General features: G+C 36.2%; 1 protein-coding gene across 6 annotated transcripts in view; it reads left to right on the forward strand.

Moving 5' to 3' along the window:
• Window positions 1-22,967, forward strand: part of TMEM131 (transmembrane protein 131) — a 180,791-nt gene that overhangs the window by 37,319 nt on the left and 120,505 nt on the right. For all 6 annotated transcript variants that reach the window (XM_081484467.1, XM_081484470.1, XM_081484471.1 and 3 more), the window contains exon 2: window positions 12,785-12,846. In XM_081484467.1, the coding sequence (XP_081340593.1) occupies window positions 12,785-12,846 (62 nt within the window). The remainder of the gene's footprint in view (window positions 1-12,784; window positions 12,847-22,967) is intronic.

The following is a 22,967-nucleotide window of genomic DNA, read 5'->3' on the forward strand; positions in this document are numbered from 1 at the left end:
CCTGCTACCGTGCTGAACTCACTTATTCTAGGAGTTTGGTGATTTTTCTTTTTCCTTTTTTTTTTCTCTGTAGATCCCTTTGGGTTTTGTACATAAACTATCATGTCATCTGCAAATAAGAACAGTTTCATTCTTCCTTCCTGATCTGTATGCTTTTTACTGATTTTTCTTATTGCAGTGGCTGTAATTTCTAGTACTGTGCTCTAATAAGATTAGTGAAAGCAATATCCTCACTTTTTTCCCATTCTTCAAGGGAAACCATTGATTCTTTCACCATTCAGTATTGATGTTAGCCATAGATTCTTGCAGATGCTCTTTATCAAGTGGAGAAAGTTCCATTCTTTTGCTAGTTTGCTGAGAATTTGGATCATGAATGGGTGTTGGATTTTGTCACATGCTTTTCCTGCATCAGTTGTTTTGATCATATGATTTTCTTAACTCTTGGCATGGTGAATTCTCTTGACTGATTTTCAAATGTTGTACATATGTGAAATCTCATTTGTTCATGGTATATAGTTATTTTTACATATTGCTAGACTCAGATTGCTAGTATTTGTTGAGAGTTTTTCTAAGTTAATGAGGGATATTGGGCTGTGATTTAAAATTTTTTAATCTGTATATTTGTCTGGCTTTGGTATCAGGGTAATATTAGCCTTTGGTATCAGGGTAATATTAGCCTTTATAACATGAGTTGGGAAGTATTCCCACTTCTATTTTTTTTGGAATAGATTATGTAAAACTGATGCTAACTCTTCTTTAAACATTAGATAAAATGATCCAATAAAGCCATCTGTGCTTGAGAATTTCTTTTTTGAGGGAATCTTTATATTGCCGAATTCAGTGTGTTTAGTGGCTACAGGTGTATGTGGGCCTTCTATTTCATCTTAGCTGAGTTTGGGTAGCTTGTGGGTTTTGAGACATTGGTCCTTTTTTGCTGTTGTTGATTTTATAAGCATAGAGTTTATAGTATTCTCTTATTAATCTTTTAGTGGCTGCAGCAATTACAGTGCCATGCCCTGCTTTATTCCGGTTGTGGATGACTTGTGTTTTCTCTTTGTTTCACTCTTGCTACAGGCTTGTCAGTTTTGTTGATTTTTGTTTCATTCATTCTTTGTCATTTTCCTATTTTCAATTTCATTGATTTCTGCTCTTCTTTTTATTATTTCCTTCCTTTTATTTCCTTTGGGTTTTTTTACTCTGCTTTTTCTGGTTTCTTGAGGTGGGAATACAGATTATTAATTTGAGACCGTGTTCTCTTTTCTAATGTGAGCATTTTAATGCCATAAAAATGTTCTCTCTATTTTTTTTTTCCTGTTTTTGATGTATTACGTTTTTATTTTTATTCATTTCTCTGTGTTTTTAAAGTTCTGTTCCTTTTTGGCCCATGATTTATTTAAAAGTGTATTGTTGAATGTAGAAGTGTTAGGCTGTTTTTATGTTGCACTTTTGTTATTGATTTGTTGTCTGATTTCATTGTGATTGGAGAACATACTCCGATTTCAATGCTTTTAAAGTTGTTGATGTTTGTTTTATGACCTAGGAGTTGTCCAAGGAATTGTCCTGTCTTGAGGAGTTGTCCAAGGTATCTTAAAAGGAATGTGTGTTGTGTTGACAAAGGCTATGTGGCCTATGAATGTCAGTTGGTTGATGGTGTTTGGGTTTTTTAGTATCTTTTAGTTGTGTGTATATATATTCTTTTATATGTTATGTATCGCTTAGTTTTACCAGTGAGATGTTTGATGGCAGTGAGATGTTGAAGTCCTTGAATATAACTGAATTTGTCTACTTTTCCTTTTGGCTTTTCCAATTTTTGTTTTGCAATTTTCCAACTCTGTTGTTTGGTGCATACACATTTGGGGACAGTATTTCTTCATGGTGAATTGATTCCTTTATCTAATGTTACTCTTTGTCCCTGCTCTGAAGTCTGCTATATCTGATAGTTACATAGCAATACCTTTAAAAAAAAAGTTAGCATGATAAATCTCTTTCTAACCTTTACATAATACAAAATCTGTTTCTGTTGTGTTGAAGTATATGGTTGGATAATCATTTTAATCATTCTGTCACTTCCTGCCTTTTAATTTGATGTGTTTAAACCATTTTAAAGTGATTTTTGATACGTCAGTGTTTAATTCTTTTGTTTCTTATTTTTCTATTTCTTTTTTCTTGTCTTTCTCTGAGTTACTTCAGCATTTTTTAGAATTCATCTTGTTATATATATATTTAGTATATCACTTTGTGTATTTTTAAGTGGTTGCTAACATTAAATTGTATATTTTAACTTAACACAGCCCCCTGATATCAGTGTTTTACAACTTTGACTATAGTATTAAAACCTTGATTTCATTGAGATTCCATGGCCCTTACCACTTTTTTCCCCCTTAAATAATACCCTTACCACTTTAAAAAATATAATTTCCTGAAGTATTTCTTCTCTATACATTCTGCTCAACTGATGTCATTATAATTTTATCTCAGCCATCAAGTATGATTAAGAGATTAGTATTATTTTAATGTTTGGTAGGGTCTTTTGTCTTTGTTTTTTTTAGTTTTATAGGTTGGATTCCCCCCCCTTTTTTTTGAATGTTAAAGAACTATTGCATTCCTTGGATAACCCTATATGGTGATGGTGTATTTATCCTTTTTATACATTAATGGGTTAAATTTGCTGAAATTTTAATGAGAATTTTTGCCTCTGTAATAATGAAAAATGTTGATCTGTAGTTTTTCCCCTCTTTTAATGTCTTTGTTTTTGGTATCAGAGTAATGTTGGCTTCCTAAAATGAGTTCAGAAGTCTTTCCTCTTCTGTGTTTGGAGAGAGTTTGTATTGAATTGGTATTTTTTTCTTCCTTAAATATTTGGGAGAATTCATCAATTTATGTGAGTGGGCCTAGGGTTTTCTTTGTGAGATTTTTAACTACAGAGTAACTTCTTTAATATATATAGGGCTATTCATGTTAACTGTTAATTATTTTTAAAACTGATCTTTGGCATTTTGAGTCTTTAAAGAAATTATCCATATTATAATCCAAATTGTTGACTATATTGACAGAATTTTTAATGATATTCCTTTAGTGGCTTTATATCTATAGGAAGTGTAGTTGTGTCTAGTCTTTCATTTCTTACATTTCTAATATGTGACTCCTCTTTACTGTCAAGTCTGACTAGAGGTGTATCAGTTTTATTCATCTTCTCAAACAAAACTTTGATTTCTTTGATTTTTCTTTATTTTCTGCTATTTTGTTAATTTACATTTATTTTAGGTTTAATTTGCTCTTCATTTTCTAATTTCTTATATTGGTCACTTCTTTGGGCATGTGGAATAAGAATTGTATCGATAAGACATGGATGATTCTTACCTAATACTTAGAATATAATGTGTACTGTATACATATCTGCAGTGCAGGTATCACATGTATACACCATACATCTCATAGTATATGATTGCATGTTGGACGTACTCACAGGTAAAATCCCTGTGCAGTAATTGAGTTTGCATGTTGATTGACAATTTAAGATGGCTGCAATATCACTTTAGTCATAGACACTTAAGCAGTTTATTATTTTTGTCCCAATCTGTGGCAGCAGTTGGTATACCAAATGCCTCTACAACCAGTATTTCCAACAGGCATAAGTAATGAGATTTACTTATTTTATTTTATTGTGGTTTTATTTAAAAGTGAATATGTTTAAACATTCAAATTTTTATAAGTCTTGTATAAATGATTTCCTTTTTTGTAGACTCTTTATTTGGAATATTTTCAAACATTCAGGAAATTTCTAAGGCTCAAAATAGAATTAAGAAAAGCATATACCTTTACGGAGCTTTACCTCTTGTTGACAGTTTGCCCCATTTGCTTTATCATTTGCTATGTATTCTCCCCTCCCACACACACATGTGTACATCAAAAAATGAATTTCTATACATGAAAGAACTACACAGCTTAAAGCTCTTCTGGAGTAATATTGTGTCCCATGGCTCCACAATATTTAAAATGCCATTCAGGCAAACTGGTAAGTAAAAAATTAGGGAATAGAACCAAAACCATGCACTGTCTTTGTGTTGTGTTGAATTTTAAAATATTGAGATATAATTCTTTGAGATATAATCCCATGTCATAAATTCATGCTTTTAAAGTGTACCATTGAGTGTTTATTTTAGTATATTCACATTTTGTGCAACCATCCCCAAGATCTAATTTCAAAATATTTTCAACACTCCCAAAAAGAAATCTCATACACATTAGATTCAAAGCCCATTTCCTCCTAGCCCCTAGCAGCTGTTAATCTACCTTCATTTCTATGGATTTTCCTATTCTGGACATTTCATATAATATATGTGGTCTTTTGTATCTGGCTTAGTTCATTTAGCGTTATGTTTTCAAGGATCATCCATGTTGTAGCATGTATCAGTAGTTCACTGTGTGTGTGTGTCTCTGTGTGGCTGAGAAATACTCCATTATATGGACTCACCACATTTAGTTTGTCATTCATCTGTCAGTGGACACTTAGGTTGTTTCTACGTTTTGGCTATTATGAATAGTACTGTTGGAACATTTGTGGGTAAGTTTTTGCACATATGTTTTTAGTTCTCTTGTTTATATATATGAGTAGAATGGCTTTGTCTATGGTAACTCTGAATTTACCTTTTTGAGTAACTGCCAAACTGTTTTCCAAAGTGGCTATTCCACTTTTTACTCCAACCAGCAACTTACAGCTTTCCAATTTATCCACACCCTCACTGATACTTATTATTGTCTGTGTTTTTAATTATTGCCGTCCTAGTATGTGTGAAGTGGTACCTTGTTTTGGTTTTGATTTGTATTTCCCTGAGGACTGATTTTGAACATTTGCTTATTGGCAATTTGTCTTCTTTTAGAGAAATGTTTATTCAGATCTCTTGTCTTTTTTTTTAAAAAAAAAGTGAAATATTCATCTTTGCAGGGAGTGGGTTGAGTTCCATATATTCTGTGTACATAACCCTTAGCAGATAAATAATTTGCAAAAATCTTCTGTCCTCTGGGTTGTCTTTTCACTTTCTTGATAGTGCCCTTTGAAGCACAGGAATTTTAATTTTGATTAGGTCCAAGTTATGTGTTTTTCTTTGCTTAGCTATCCTAGCTTCAGAAACATTGCCTAATTCAAGGTTATGAAGATTTACCCATGTTATCTTCTAAGAGTTTTAGAACTTTAGCTCATACACCAAGGTCTTTGCTCATTTCGAGTTAATTTTTACATACAGTGTGAGGTAGGGTCCAGCTTCATTCTTTCACATGTAGATCCCGGTTGTCCTAACGCTACTTACTAAAAACACTATCCATTCTTCTTTGTCCCATAAATGAATTGATCGTAAATATGAGGGTTTCTTTCTGGATTCTCACTTCTGTTGATCTCCACGTTTATCTTTATTCCTAGTAGCACACTGTCTTGATTACTGTAACTTTGTATTAAGTTTTGAAATCATGAAGTAAGAGTTCTCCACCGTGTTCTTCTTTGTCAGGGTTGTTTTGGCTATTAAGGATTTCTCTCAGTTTCTTAAGAGCTTTAGGATCAATTTGGGGGAGAAAAGTGGGATTTTGATAACGATTGCATTGAATCTAAGATCAATTTAGGGAGTGTTACAGTCTTTACATTGTTAAGTATTCCAGCCTATGTCTTTTTATTTATTTAGGTCTTTAATTTCTTTCATTGAAGCTTTGCAGTGTAAAGAATATTAGTCTTACACTTGATCATGATGTATAAGCCTCTATATATGTTGCTAGAAGCGTATTTTGTATTTTCTTGAGGATTTGATATCCATATGCATAAGGAATATTGAGCTATAGTTTGCTTTTTTTGTGATAACTTTATCTGATTCTGGTATCAGTATTAAGGCCTCAGAGTATGTTGGGAAGTGTTTTCCCCTCTGCTTTATTTTGGAAGTTTGTGAAGCCTTGGTATAACTTCTTCTTTAAACATTTGGTGGAATGAAACCATCTGTCCCTAGGTTTTACATTGTAGGAAGATTTTTAATTAGAAACTCAGTCTCTTGTTATAGGTCCATTCAGGTTTATTCTTGGCTTAATTTCAGTAGTTTGTGTTTTTCCAGGTGTTTGTCCATGCATCTAATTCGTTGGTGTACAATTGTTCATAGTTATTCTCTTATTCATAATCTGTTTCTATAAGGTTGGTAGGTGCCTTTTATTTCTGTAAAGTCGATAGTTGTTCAGTGGCTCAATTGTGTCTGACTCTTTGGAACCCCATAGACTGCAGCGTGCCAGGCTTTGCTGTCCTTTACTATCTTTCAGAGTTTGCTCAAACTCATGTCCATTGGGTTGGTGATGCCATTCAACCGTCTCATGACAGAGTTCTACCAGTTATTTACAACATTCATTGTTTTCATGACTTATAGAAGATGTCTGGAAACAAGCACTGTATCTAGTCATCATTTGCCACATTCAGAAAAAAGACTCTCTACCTAAAAGGAAAAAAATATATATAAATTATCCCTAGAGAGAAAGATTTACCTTTAAAGTGAAGATATTTTTGTCTTATTCTTTACTAAAATGCAATGGGGAAGTAAACTCAATTTCTGATCATCTGTTTTGAATATAAGTGATTAAATAACTGACATACTGAGATTTTTTCCACAGAAAATAAATGTCTTTGTTACTCTCAGACATCATAGTGAAGTAGGTGAATATGAGAAGCTTAAAGTACATCTTAGTGAGCTCAATTTCATAGAGTAAATGCTAGTAGAATCCTAAAAGCCAGAAGTTAAACCCCTTGTGTTTATGTATCCTGCTTTCCTCCCTTTGTATAGGAATATATGCCTGATTTTAAAAATTAGGTTACTTGAAGGTACTGCTGGTTGTGAGCATTAGTGTCACTTTATTTTGAAAGTAAACAGTTATGGGTGTAGAAGCTTAGATTCTGAAGTCATATGGTTGAAATTTATGGCCCCTCTCAAGCCACTTTCTTGCTGAGTGACTGAGAGCCTAACCTCACTGAACCTTTATCTTAGAATCCATGATATCTATGTCATAAAATTAGTCTGACGTTTAGTAACACAGTGATCAGGAAACAACAGTTAGAACTGAACATGGAACAACAGACTGGTTCCAAATAGGAAAAGGAGTACGTAAAGGCCGTATACTGTCACTGTGCTTATTTAACTTATATGCAGAGTACATCATGAGAAACGCTGGGCTGGAGGAAGCACAAGCTGGAGTCAAGATTGTCGGGAGAAATATCAATAACCTCAGATACGCAGATGACACCACCCTTATGGCAGAAAGTGAAGAAGAACTAAAGAGCCTCTTGATGAAAGTGAAAGAGGAGAGTGAAAAAGTTGGCTTAAAGCTCAGCATTCAGAAAACTAAGATCATGGCATCCGGTCCCATCACTTCATGGCAGATAGATGGGCAAACAGTGGAGACAATGGCTGACTTTACTTTTCTTGGCTCCAAAATCACTGCAGATGGTGACTGCAGCCATGAAATTAAAAGACGCTTACTCCTTGGAAGGAAAGTTATGACCAACCTAGACAGCATATTAAAAAGCAGAGACATTACTTTGCCAACAAAGGTCCATCCAGTCAAGGCTATGGTTTTTCTAGTGGTCATGTATGGATGTGAGAGTTGGACTATAAAGAAAGCTGAGCGCCAAAGAATGCTTTGATGCTTTTGAAGTGTGGTGTTGGAGAAGACTCTTGAGAGTCCCTTGGACTTCAAGGAGATCCAACCAGTCCATCCTAAAGGAGATCAGTCCTGGATGTTCATTAGAAGGACTGATGTTGAAGCTGAAACTCCAATATTTTGGCCACCTGATGTGGAGAGCTGACTCATTGGAAAAGACCCTGATGCTGGGAAAGATTGAGGGCAGGAGGAGAAGGGGACGACAGAGGATGAAATGGTTAGATGGCATCACGGACTCAATGGACATGGGTTTGGGTGGACTCCGGGAGCTGGTGATGGACAGGGAGGCCTGGCGTGCTGCAGTTCATGGGGTCGCAGAGTCAGACACGACTGAGCGACTGAACTGAACTGAACACAGTGATCAATAATTATTAGGTTTTTTTTCTGCACTAGGTCTTTGTTGTGGCACCCAGGCTTTCTCTAGTTACAGTGCACACGGTTTCTCTAGTTGAAGTATGCTGGCTTAGTTGCCATGAGGCACGTGGGATCTTAGTTCCCCAGCCAATTCCTCAGCCAGGGGACAAACCCACATCCCTGCTTTGGAAGGCAGATTCTTAGCCACTGGACCACCAGGAAAGTCCTCTAGACATCATTCTTTCTTCTACATCTGGTTGCTACTCTAACTGGAAAACATTGGGACGATTTAGAGTTCCATTAGTGCATAAAATAAGCGACAGAAATTCTCAGGAGAGGAAGTTGCTGTCCTTTGTGGTTTCCAAGCTAGAGATGTGGCAATACGGGAATTTGACTTGCTGGGGTTCCTTTTTGTAATTTATACCTTAATAACTGTTAACACATTAAATGATTAAGTACATATCTAGTGTCACTTCTGCTTTTCTAGACATATAATTTGAAGTTATTATGATTGATCACTTAAAGCAAAATACTCTAATTTATTTTATGCCAGAGTTGAATCCTGTTCATTTCTACATCCTTTAAGGAAAGCTGTTGATGTATAGCACAATATTCTCCTTTCAGGACTTTATAATAGCTGCTGGTCTTTATTTTTTTTTCCACCTAAGGTATCTCATGTATTGTTTCTTAAAGCTCCTAATTATATTATTATATTAGGTATTATATACCCAAATTATATTACTACTTTTCTATATTTAGGAAAACTCTCATCAGTTAGATAAAGGTCTGACCTTGGTTGCTGATGGAATCTTACGTGATGGTTGTTGTGTCATAACTAATGTTGTTGTTTGATCACTAAGTTATGTCTGACCGTTTGTGACCCCGTGGACTGTAGCATGCCAGGCTTCCCTGTCCTTCACTATCTCCTGGAGTTTGCACAAACTCATGTCCATTGAGTCAGTGATGCCATCCAACCATCTCATCCTCTGTCACCTGCTTCTTCTCCTGCCGTTAATCTTTCCCAGCATCAGAGTCTTTTCCAGTGAGTTGTCTCTTCGCAGCAGGTGGCCAGAGTATTGGAGCTTCAGCATCAGTCCTTCCAATGAATATTCAGAGTTGATTGTCTTTAGGATTGACTGGTTTGATCTCCTTTGCTGTGCACAGGACTCTCAAAAGAGTTTTTCTCCAGCACTGCAATTCAAAAGCATCAGCTCTTTGGCTCTCAGCCTTCTTTATGGTCCAACTCTCACATCTGTACATGACTACTGGAAAAACCATAACTCTAATAGGAGCCACCAAATACAGCACATTTCTGTTACTTTTTTGTTTGTTTTCTCTGCTAGCTAGATGGAAGGCTTCTAACTGCCGGTTAGACCTTTTGTCTGTTACATTGTGGGTGTCTGGCTATTTCAGTTAATTCTTGTTAGGTCATTGTGTCCTTGCATCAGTATACCTGTATTCAACAAGAGCATAACAAAAAGGTTTTCTGGATCATCTAAAATGTCACTTTATGTTAAAAGGAGGGGAAAGTGATGAGAAATGGATGGGTATGCTGGGCATAGCCTTTTATTTCACAGTCCTTTTTTCTTAATAGTCTGTTGCTTTATTTGGATACATTTTTGTGTACTCCAGATGTACTCTATGTCATTAATTCCGTTGTAGCCATTTGCTCTGATCTTGGTTTGGAAATTCAACCTGAAGCTAGGACTAGAGAGAATCAGAAGGAGTTCATTTGTATCAGTGGATGCAAATAACCAGTACTTGTGCCTGAGCTGAAAGACGGAATTTCATTCACACACATAATTGTTGAATGTTCTCTGTATATGAAGAACTGGTGAGGAATGCTCCTCAGGGTAGAGCAAGTTGGCACGGAGGTTGAAGAGAAACACAAGAAATGGAGGGACAGGGGTTTCCACAAAATAAAATCAGGGTGCTATTATTAGAGTAAGAAGAAATGGATGCTCAGCATCCAGACACATCCAAGTAGGTAAAGTGATGTAATTAATTCGCTGGCATCTTAGCTGCCATATGACTTTCAGCTTTGGTCACACTGGAAAAGCCGGGTACATGGGAGTAGACAGTAGGCTTCTTCCTGAATACACAAAGACCAACAAAGAGGAGTCAGGGAGGGTCATATTAAACCAAGTAAAACACCACTGTTTCATGGGTTTTAAAAAATAGGCTTTCATTTTAGAACAGTTTTAGATTTACATAAAAATTCCAGATATAGTACAGAGTCCCCATATACCCCTTGCCCAGTTTGCCCTATTATTAACATCTCATACTTATATGGTCCTTTTTTTTTTTTTTTGCAATTGAACCAGTTTTAGTACATTATTATTAAGTTCATATTTCATTCAAATTTCCTTAGTTTTTACCTAAATGAAAAGTTTTTCCCTTTTCTTTTTCAGAATGCCATCCAAAATACAGCATTACATTTAGTGATCCTGTCTCCTTAGGCTCCTTTTGTCTGTGACAGTTTCTCAGGTGTTTCTTATATTTGATGACCTCACCAGTTTTCAGGAATGTACCGATCCAGTGTTTTTCTAGAATGTCCCTCAGCTGGGATTTGTCTGATGTTTTTCTCATGATGAGTCTGGAGTTACGTGATTTTGGGAGGAAGACCACAGAGATAAAGTGCCATTTTTGTTACAGCATATCAAGGGTACTGTCCCTATGACTTTTACTCTGGATGTTGACCTTGCTCATCTGACTGAGGTAACAATAATCAGGTTTCCCCATTGTAAAGTTACTCTGTTTTTCCTCTTTTCCATACTGTTTTCTTTGGAAGGGGTCACCGTGTGCATCCTATGCTTAAGGAGTGGGCAGTTATGTTCCACCTTCTAAGTAAAAGAGCTTCTACATAAATTATTTAGAATTCTTCTCCCCCATTTTTTATTTATTTATTCATTCATTTATTTATACCAGGATAGACTCATAGATATTTATTTTATACTTTGGGTTTTAATCCAGTACTCCTTGACTTTATTGCTCAAGTTGTTGCAGCTTTTGGCCATTTGGGAACTCTTCCTGTTAACTCTTACATCTCTCTGACATATCCGCATCAATGGAGGGGTTTTTTGTTTTGTCTTGTGTTTTTTTAAGCACTTTCTTTCTGGTGCAAGTTTCACATTCTGTATTTCTCCCCCCTACCCCAGTCCCAGATTCAGCCATTTCTGTAAGAAGCTCACATTCCTTTTATTGGAGAATGGTATTAGGACCCAAGATCTGTGTGCTATATATATGCTTTTTGCTGTTAGGTTGTAATATATGTGTGTATACCTACCAGTGTATAAGCACATCAGTAAATGTTTCTGTAGGTGACCATCTGTATCTGTGTTAAGCTCAACATGAGTTTGTGCTGATGTTGTTAACTCTAATCCATTACCAGGTGGATCACTCTAGCCTCCTTCCCTTGCTTTTTTGTGAACTGTTGTTCAAACAGTGAGAATTCTGACAATCACCATCCACCATCCATGTATGTAATGGTTGAATTTGAGAATACATGTAGAGCAGCATCAGGATGGTTAGCCCAAACCCCTGTGGAAAATAACTTTATTACCTAAAGATAGTGCTTATGTCCAGTTTCATTTGCCTTTCAGTTCAGTTCATTTCAGTTCAGTCGCTCAGTCGTGTCCAACTCTTTGCGACCCCACGAACCACAGCACGCCAGGCCTCCCTGTCCATCACCAACCCCCGGAGTCCACCCAAACCCATGTCCATCGAGTCGATGATGCCATCCAACCATCTCATCCTTTGTTGTGCCCTTCTGCTCCTGCCCTCAATCTTTCCCAGCATCAGAGTCTTTTCAAATGAGTTAGCTCTTCACATCAGGTGGCCAAAGTATTGGAGTTTCAGCTTCAACATCAGTCCTTCCAATGAACACCCAGGACTGATCTCCTCTAGGATGGACAGGTTGGATCTCCTTGCAGTCCAAGGGACTCTCAGGAGTCTTCTCCAACACCACACTTCAAAAGCATCAATTCTTTGGCGCTCAGATTCTTTATAGTCCAACTCTCACATCCATACATGACCACTGGAAAAACCATAGCCTTGACTAGATGGACCTTTGTTGGCAAAGTAATGTCTCTGCTTTTTAATATGCTGTCTAGGTTGGTCATAACTTTCCTTCCAAGGAGTAAGTGTCTTTTAATTTCATGGCTGCAATCACCATCTGCAGTGATTTTGGAGCCCAGAAAAATAAAATCAGCCACTGTCTCCACTGTTTGTCCATCTATCTGCCATGAAGTGATGGGACCGGATGCCATGATCTTAGTTCTTTTAATGTTGCATTTCAAGCCAGCTTTTTCTTTACTCACCTACTGAAGGACATCTTATTGTGTCCAGTTTTTAAAGGTTATGAACAAACCTGCTTACAAGGAGTTGCTTGCAGATTTTTGTGTGGACATAAGTTTTCAAATCAGTAAGATAAATACTTGGAGCACAATTACTGCAGCTAGTTGAACTTTATTTCATGCTTTCTGACAGTATAGTAGGAATAAATATTTTGTGAGTGGCTTAGATAGTTTGTAGGTTGTTAAAACTACTTTCTAACTGGATTGTTTTAGTTCAAGCATTTCATAGTTACTAAAATCCTGAAGTATTAGTTATATTTTCCTCTTTAACCATCACCATCAAGCAGTAGTATGTTTTAAAAGTATTAACTTGTAGCAATTAATTTTAAATTAAAAGGTTTTATTTAAATGAAATTTCTTTTCCTGTTAAGTGACAATCTGTTTTGTTTTCATCACAGCATTTATTCAGTCGGAGAGCATAATAGAAGTGCTGCGTTTTGATGATGGAGGGCTTCTACAGGTAATTTTATTTCAAGTTTGAAGAATTATTCAAGGCTCATTGTCAAGCCTTGAATAAAATCTGATTATTATTTTTCTTTTAAAATGTAACTGGTTCAAATGAAATATATTTTATGAACTTTATATGCAGACAGGTCAGTAGAGTCATGGGTAATAATACAAACCTTCTTAGCTGTGTGAATTATCTTTTAAATTAAATATTTGTACGGGATGTTGGGAGGATAGGTGGTGAGTGTCAGATCAGGAGCAGTAGAATTGCTGGTAAACTCTGAGTTTGGAGCCAGTGAGGAAAATACATGAATTCGGATGTTGGACCTTAGATATTTATCTGAAAGAGAACTCCAGAGGGTATATGTACTGTGGATTTACATCTATGTCATTCTTCCCCTAGCCATCCTAAGCCATGTTTTAAATACATTGTGCATAAAATTAGAAAGCGTAATCTGATAAAAATCCTATCCTTCCTTTCAGATCTAGCTCACATATCACCATGAAGCCTATTTTAGTCCTCCCAGCTCAAAAATCAGTTCTAGGATTTCAGAGCCGAAAGAGACAATAAATGATATTTAACGACTCCTGATTTTCATGGCTGATTTTCCCCTTTATTCAAAACTTTTACCATATTCTATGCTTATCCTGTAGTATTACCACCTTCATAATAATAACATGTGTTTTGAAGTGTCATGTTATTTGGTAACATGACTGATAATTTTTTACTTTTTATATTCAAGGGAAACCAAGGTTTAAAAGATTTAGAAAGTTGCTCAAAATTTCATGACTGCAGTAATGGGACTGGTAGTAGAATTCTGTTCTTCTCACTTCGGGTGTGATAGAGATAATTGTTCGTATCTCTATTACGTGATGCTGCCAGTGATGTATTTGTTTACTTAATTATAAACTAAATACATGACTTAAATATAGTTCTGAAAAAAACATTTCCTGAAGCTCATAATGAGGGCAGGAAAGTAAAAATTAAAGTTTGATCAAGGCAATAGAGAAATAATTTTGCTAGGGGCCTGGAGTAAGATTTCTGTTTGTGTTGTCATGTAAATTTAGGGTTTAGACACTAAGCCAAAGAAGCAAGAAAAAAAGGGATGGGTCGTAAGATTCCTTTTCTCTGACAGTGAAGCAGATAGATGCTTTGGATGACAACTGTTTCCCTGCTTCTAAATTTTTAGATAAACTTAGTCTACTTTTACATAAGAGATGTTAAGAACCACATATATCAGGCACTGGCTGCATTGTACTTACAGAACGTCTTTGTGTGGCTTTTTATATTTTAAAAGTGAATAAAACAAAGTATATAATGATCTCTGGGTTTGTAAAGCCACCTCGTGAGAAAATGATCTTAGTCTCTTTTTTCTAGTTCTTTAATCTCTTGCAGGGTAAGAACTTGGAGAACCTATAGGAATGACCATTTTAAAAATTTCCCTTTTGGTGATTTGTAGGATCTAGAGAGCAGGCAACTCAGTACTGAATTTCTAAAAACAATTCTCCAAGTGTAGTTATTTATTACTGATTAAGGATGGATTTATGTCTTTTAGAAACTGAACATACGGGTTGCAAGTGGATAGCCCATTTTGAAAATTCTGAAGCTTGACGTGTTTTGCTGGTGGTGGGAGTGGGGGGCTGTCAATCCATATCTAAAAGGACTAAAAGGACTTAGGTGTGGAAGAGCTCGTCACCTGGGATGTCATTTGCTCATACTCTTTGGGTCTGCTGCTATGCTTGGACCAGAGCTTGGGGGTGACCTCAGAGTTCTGTACCAGAGATAATTTTAGACTGGAATGTTAAGGGCTGCTGCTGCTGCTGCTAAGTCGCTTCAGTCGTGTCCGACTCTGTGTGACCCCATAGACGGCAGCCCACCAGGCTCCTCCATCCCTGGGATTCTCCAGGCAAGAACACTGGAGTGGGTTGCCATTTCCTTCTCCAATGCATGAAAGTGAAAAGTGAAAGTGAAGTTGCTCAGTCGTGTCCGACTCTTAGCGACCCCATGGATTATAGCCTACCAGGCTCCTCTGTCCATGGGATTTTCCAGGCAAGAGTACTGGAGTGGGGTGCCATTGCCTTCTCCATGTTAAGGGCAGGTAGTACTAAACTGGTAAACTCAGCCACAGTGAAACCTCATTGAGACTCCTGCAGAGTGCCTGATGTTGGTGTGCTATATATAATGGATTATATATCTTCAAGTAACAGAATATTAGACCCTTTGAATAGAAATGTGTAAGAATCATTCATTTTAATGTTGAAGGATGTTTCCTAGGAACAGCAGTTTTGATTTTGACATGATGTCATTCTTTCTGGCAATAATTTGCCATTAAGTTCAGCCGTTTCTTAAACAGCTCCTGGTTTCTTGTGATTAAAACAACAGTATGTACACGTAGTATTTCTGTGGCAGAATACATATCAGGTTTCTCCAAATTAAATTAAAGCTAAAACAAGGAGAGAGTCAAAGCAGCAGCTTTGTTTGACATGATTTAAAATTAGAATTTTGCCTGAGAGCATTCCCTCCCAGATTGTGGAATTTATGTTATATTTTTGTGTTTTGGCTCATAGTGATTTTTTAAGTCCTAAAAATTAATTGATGATGTCAATAAAAATTGTTCCAACTCATAAAAAATCTGCGAGAAAATATGTGAGAAAAATTGGACTTGATTGTCTTGTTTTTTAAAGATAATGAAGACAAGGCTCATAGAAATTAAATAATTTGCTCTGTATTCAGTTGTTAGAGCAAGAATCTGACATCCAGTAATTACGCAGCTTCATGGTTTCAGAGCTCTTTCCACAGTAGGACGCATGTGCAATTCTTTCCAGTGCATTCCTTGTGTTACCACTAGTGATACCAGGGTATGGTTGGAAATTGTAGCAGTCCTCTCAGCCCGTGTGTTCTGTAGGTGGCGCTTTGGCTGTTGGCGTTTCTGGTTGACAGGGCTCCTAGGCTTTGGTATATAGAACAAGGAAGCTGAATTCATTCCTTAGATGAGAACAAGATGAGCACAAATACTTGAGGATTCTTCCTCAGGATCTTGCTGAGAACCCCAGCTGATACATAATCATAAAAAAATATCTGTTGAGGAGCAGTGAAATGCTAAAAGTTTTATCTCTGAGATGAAGACTGGGTTAGAGATGCCCACTAAATACCACTGATACTCAACATCATGCTAGTTGTAGCCAGTAAGGCAAGAAAAATAATCAAAAACTTAAAAGGATCGGAAAGGAGGAAATAAAATGTTATTCACCTCAGATTATGATAAGTTTACGGAGGTAATCCAAAGTCAGAAGATAAGTTATTAGATTCAGTAAGCACTTTAGCAAGTTTTCTGGTTAACAGTTGATATGTAAAACACAAGTGCATGTCTACATTTTTTGTTGAACCATATGAATTAAATCACTTTTATAGATCAGAAAAGGCAACAGAGTCCAGCCCAACTCATACATATATGGATACTTGATTTATGAATCACTGAAGAATATTGGGGAACACTCAGTAAAGGGCATTGGAACAAGTGAACATCTATATGGGAGGTCATCTACATGACCTCCCACCAATAACAAAAATAGTGTAACTATTTTGGAACTCTGGAGTCTTTTGAAAGCTTATAGCTTCAAGGGGAAGGCTTGAGGTAAATTAAAGTAAAACATAGTCCGTTTCAGCTCCTAGCATAAAAGCAGTTACCCACCCTCACCCAATGGCCCCATGGCAGGCAGCTGTGCAGTTTGTCAAACAGCTTGCCCACAGCTTGCAGGAGCCTGGGTGGCTAAAAAAGGGCTCTGTCCTCCAAGTATTGGGGATCCCTGTCCTGACTGCTGCTTTTGATCTCAGAGGTTAGATAAAGAGGCTGGTGGCCATTGTTGTTACAACTCCCCCACTGTTAAAAAGTTCATCATCCTTAAGTGACCCAGAAGATTTTTGAAGGGCTAACAACCTTCAAAAGCTATTGCATAATTGGCAGAAATTGGAAAAATCATTTTGAATGTTCAGGGAAGGGCCTGGGTTCATAAAAGACCTGAGAAGACCTTAAGATTAGACCTCAGGCTTATCTTTGGCATAGATAAAGCCTGCAAAAATCATAAAACCAAAAACAATAAACAGAAACAAGCAGGTGGCAAACTCTGGAAAAGGAGGAGAATCTGGCATCCAGAGTCATTACGTTATTAGATTCAGATAGCCAGTTTTAAAAAAAATCACAGGGTGTAAAAACAAAACATGAAAAATGACTCATTCAAACAAAAAAATTAATCAACAGAAACCGTCTCTGAAAAAGACTTGATACCAGATCTGCTGTACAAATTTAAAGTAGATATACTTTAAAAACAGTCATTTTAAGGATGCTCAAAGAGCTAAAGGAGGATGTGGAGAAAATCAAGAAAACAACATACGAACAAAATGAAAATATCAACAGAAATATAGAAAGCCTAAAAGTAAAAGAGGGTGACATTATCAAGATGGCAACATTGGCAGCCCTATGGCAACATTGGCAGCCCTAGCTCTCATTCAGAAACACTGGCATGACAGTAACTGTTGATATCAAAATACTTTGAAGAGAAATTAGAATCCACATAAGAAGCACAAGTACCCCTAGAAGGGCACAAGCCAAGAGCAATCGGATTTTTCTGATAAGAATAATACTAATTTTCTTTAATCATTCATCTTTTTAGTCCTCAAAATCAAGAATTTCCATAGTCTTATCTTCCAGTTTGATGATTCTTTCTTCTGCTTGCTCAAATCTGCCTTTGAATCTCTCTAATGAAGTTTTCATTTCAGTTATTGTACAATATTTCAGTTTTGCGAGATGAATAAGTTCAGGAGATTTAGTGTACAATATGGTTGTAATTAATAATACTGTATTATATACTTGAAATTTGCTTGGCTGGTAGTTCTTAATTGTTCTCACAAAAGAAAATTTTATGAAGTGATCATTTCACAATGTATATGTATATTAAAATATCACATTGTACACCTTAAATGTAAATAGTTTTTATTTTCCAATTATACCTCGGTGAAACTGGGGAAAATAGAAATCAAAAAGAAAATTGAGCTGAAAGTACAGTAACTGAGATGAAGAACTCTTGATTCTGAGGAACAGAAAGATGAAAGATTAAAGAAAAGTCACTAGATCCTAAGACCATCAAGTGGACCAACATATGCAGTGTCCTAAAAAATAAAAAGAGAGAGAGAACTCGTGAAGAGAGAACTCTTGAAGAAATAATGGCTGAAAATGTCACAAATTAATGTGAATGTAAGCATCCAAGAAGCTCAGTGAACTCCAAGTAAGATGAACTCAGAGATGCACACTGGGACATGTTAAATCAGAACTTTAAAAGACAAAATCTTGAAAGCAACAAGAGAAAAGGGACTCATCACGTGAAAAGGATCCTCAATAAGTTATTAAGAGATTTCTTATCACAAACTTCGGAGACCCGAAGGCAGTGGGCCCCATATTCAAAGTGCTACAAGGAAAAGATTATCAACCAAGAATCTTATTTCTGGCAAACCTGTTCTTCAGAAGTGCGGGAGAAATTAAGACATTCCCAGATAAATAAAAGCTGAGGAAGCTCATTACCATTAGACCTAACCCTTGCCAGAAATGCTGAAGAGAGTCTTGCAGGTAAAAATGAAAGAACACTAAACCACGTAAAGCCATGTGAAGAAATGAAGATCACAGTAGAGGTAAATACATGGGCAGTTTACAGGCTGGTATTATTGGAACAGTGGTGTCAAACACCACTGTTTGTTTTCTACATTATTTAGGAGACTAATACATTAAAAAAACAAACCTAATAGTCTAAAAGCAATGATTAGTGCCACTTTGGTTTGTAACTTCATGTTTTGATTTCTACATAAAGACTAACACACTTAAAATAATTATTTGATTTTGGATACAAAGTATATAAAGAATAAATTTTGTGACAACAAGTGAAAGAAGTAGGGATGGAGCTGAAAAGAAGTACACATTGAGTTTGATTGAGTTAAAGCTGATAAAAATTCAAATTAAACTGTTACAACTTTAGGATATTTGATTAATCCCCATAGTAACCACAAAGAAAATAATAAAGAAAATACACAAAAGGAATTTAAACATTTCACTTCCAAAAAGTCATCTAAGCCAAAAGATGACAGGATTAAAGGAAATGAGGGATGAAAACAGTATAGGGCATGTAGAAACCAAATAGCAAAATGAAAGAGTTGAATAGACTATTGAAGCTAAGCTGGTATTAATTCAAACAAGTTTGTTGTAAATTTAACATACAAATTACAATCTCCACTTATGGTAACCGCTAAGAAAATAACGTAAAATATGTGTAAAAGGAAATGAGTGGCCAGCTTCGGCACAGGCTGAACAATTAAACAATTAGGCCAAAAGAAGTCAGTTTTAGGCATACAGAGTCTTATCAAGGATATGTTGGAAGTTCCCTGGCAGTCCAGTGGTTAAGACTCCGCACTTCCACTGCAAGGATCCCTGGTCAGGGAACCAAGACCCTACATGCCACCTGGCACAGCCAGAAAAATGAAGTTTCTGAATGTTGCCAGATGACCCTGGAAGACAAAAAGTTGAGAACCACTAGGTTACAGGGATAAACATATATTATTTTTGTGATAAGAGAATTTAATAATATTTGAAAACATAGCACATATATATTTTTGCAGAGTCTTTTCCATTCGATTGGAAGAATTTCCTCCTCTATATCCCTGTGGGGTGCTCTCTGAGAGAGAGACCATGCTCAGACGCCTCTGGAATGTGGGGCCTAGCAGTGAGCTAGGCTGAGATCGGAGCCCTTAAATGCTATGGAAGAGTGGAGTCTGAATTGTGGGCAGGAAGGAATCTGTGCTTATCGTTGTAGATAGACACAGTGAAAAGATCATTTGCAATATGTCAGGCATCACCAACTTCATGTATTTGTGATTCAGTGAAGTTTACTTTGCAATATTGTAAGTATCTCCTCTATTTGATAGAAGACACAGAAATATATGGCACAGGCATTTTCTTGGGCCCTGAGTGCTCTTGACAGACCCTTATCTCTGAGCATGAAGCTCAGAGGTTTCTGCTAATCACATGGTGAAATAAGAAATCTGAGTTTCTTGTAGGGATTGCTTCACAGTTTAGTGAGCTAGCCGTCTTTTTCATATGATTACTGGCCATTTGTTTTTCTTTAAGTGAATTGCCTCTTGCTCTTTGCTTACGTTTCGGTTACAGTATTCTTTTCCCCAGTTTCTTTATTTTTCTTTCTTTTTTTAAAAAATTTATTTATTTATTTTTTACTTTACAATATTAGTTTTCTTTCTTTTTGCCATTATAAAAATACTTGCACCCAGTAGCAAGATCTTTTCATTGTTGCTCATATAATGCTTATTTGCTTGATTTTTCTCTTCTTTTTTGGGGAGAGAGGGTGGAGGTATTTACCCTGTTTATTTTTGCTCATTCTTCGGCTTTCAAGATTTTCTGCATCATTTTGTATTAGGTATTTACAGTTCATAGTTGGACTTTGCTTTTTTGACACGATAATTTTGTTTTTCTTAATAGAGAAGTTTATCTCATTTAATCATACTATATATGTGTTTAATCTAGTCCATCTAATTTTTATACTTGCCTTTTTGTTTTATCTCTTGATTTAGAGGCTTAATTTTCAGATACGTATTTAAGATATTTGTAAACCTTTATTTCTTAAGTTACTTCAGACACACAATAGTGTCTCTTATGATTTTCCCTTTTCTCTCAGTATTTAGAGTTTTATTATTGGCATGTGCTCAGATCTTTATTCTTGTTTATTATAGTTAAATGACTTTTCTATTTTGTGGCTTATACTTGAAAAACAATATTTACTTTCAGCTTTGTGAACCTTATTTCTACAGTTCCTTTACTGTATCTGCTTATCTTTCACAAGACAGCTTCCTTATTTGCAATTCTTCATAAGTAATCTTCTTGGGCAGATTTTCTTCATGAAGATATTTTTTTCCCCTTCAGAAAGTATACGTGGATGATATACTTCTTGAGTCTCCTTTCTGTCAACTCAAGATGGGGGCCACAGACCTGGAATTCTTAGGTTGTACTTTTTTATTGAAGTAAAAGTGACATACAGTAAACTGTTTGAGGTGTACAGTGTGGAAAGTTTGGTGTATTATACCCCTGTGAAAGTATTACTGCAATCACGATGATAAATCTCTGTATCGATGGTGCCGAGTTTACTCGTGACCCTCGGTGATCACTTGTCCCTCACTCTCCATCTCTAGGCAGCTATTCATTTGCTTTCTGACACTGTCAGTTCATATTTTAAATCATTTTATATAAACAATCATATAGCATGTACTTTTGGGGAATTTGACTCAGCATAATTATTTTAAGAGTCATCAGCGTTGCATGTATAATAGTTTATGCTTTTTTTTCCCATTCAAATGTTATTTTCTATTCTTTGAAAATAAAAATATTTTTTCCAAAATAATAAAGAAATACTTAATAGAAAAAAAGAAAGGTTTCCAGTCTTTGAGTTTACTCTTTATTGCTGAGTAGTATTCCATTGTTCATACCACAATCCATGTGTCAGTTCATCTGTTGATGGAAATTTGGATTATTCCAGTATTGGACCTACTATGAATAAAGATGCTATAAACATTCTTGTGTTTGGACATCTGCTTTTGTTTCCCTTGGGCAGTTGTCTACGAGTGAAGTGGGTTGGTCACATTTGTAGGTGTTTTAAGTTTAACTTTAGAAATTGCCAAGCTTCTTCTAACATGATGATTCTGTTTTACATTCCCACCAGCAGTGTCTGAAAGTCTGTTACTGCATGTTCTTGCCAACCATTAGTATGGATAGTCTTTTCCATTTTGGACATTATTATAGGTCACCATGCCTTGATAACTGATGCTGAGCATCGTCTCATGTGCTTCACTGACATTTGTAGACTTGCCCATTTAAAAATATTGAGTGGTTTTCTTATTATTCAGCTTCATAAGTTCGTCATATGTTCAGGGTACAAGTCCTTCATCAAATAGGTGATTTGCAGATATTTTTTCTGCAGTATGTGGATTGCCTTTTCATTTTTGTAACTGTCTTTTGGTGAGCGTATTTTCAAAAATTCACTGAAGTCCAACGTGTAATTTTTTTTTTCTTCGATGACTAGTGGTTTTTTTTTTTTTTGGTACTGTTCAGAACATCTTTGTCTATTAGAATATTGCAAAGATAATCTCCTATGTTTTTCTGTTGAAGCTTTATAATTTTATGCTTAGAACTGTGATTTATCTAAAATTAATCTGAGCGCATGGTCTGATACAAGGATAGTGAAAAGTGAAGGTCATGTCCGACTCTTTGTGACCCCGTGGATTGTAACCTGCCAGGCTCCTCTGTCCAGGGAATTCTCCAGGCAAGAAGACTGGATTGGGTTGCCATTTCCTTCTCTAGGGGATCTTCCCAACCCAGGGATCAAACCCAGGTCTCCTTCATTGCAGGCAAATTCTTTACCATCTGAGCCACAGGGAAGCTCAATACAAGGCTAAAAAGCTCATTTTCTTCCACACAGCTTTGTCCAGTTGTTCCAGCACCATTTGTTGAAAAGATACATGTTTCTCTGTTGAATTACATTGATGCCTTTGTTGAAAATCAAGTTGACCATAAATGTGTGAGTTCACTTTTGACCCTTCTCCAGTTCCATTGATCTGTTTGTCTTTCTGCCGGTGCCACACTGGTTTGATTACTATAGCTTTTTTTATTTTGGTAGTAAAATATACATGACATAAAATTACAGTTTTAACCATATTTAGGTGTATATTTCAGTGGTGTTAAGTACGTATATGTTTATTTCTGCATTAGCACCATCTAGCTCCAGAACTGTCTTATTCATTCTGCACTGAAACTGGGCCCATTAAATGATCCCCCGTTCGCTTTACTGCAGCCCCTGGCAACCAGCATTCCACTGTCTGTCTCTGACTTTGATTGGTCTGAGAATCTCATGTAAGTGGAATCATGTAGTTTTTGTCCTTTTGTGACTGGCTTATTTCATGTAGCCTACGTGTCAACTTAGTCTTCAGGGTTCATCCAGGTAGTAGTGTGTATCAGAATTTCTTTCCTTTTCAAGGCTGAACAATATTCGTTTGTATTTGTAAGCCACATTTTGGTTTTTTTTCATTTA

This window comes from Giraffa tippelskirchi, chromosome 4 (assembly GCF_054371585.1).
Source record: "Giraffa tippelskirchi isolate mGirTip1 chromosome 4, T2T-mGirTip1v1.2.pri, whole genome shotgun sequence".
In the NCBI taxonomy this organism is placed as follows: domain Eukaryota; kingdom Metazoa; phylum Chordata; class Mammalia; order Artiodactyla; family Giraffidae; genus Giraffa; species Giraffa tippelskirchi.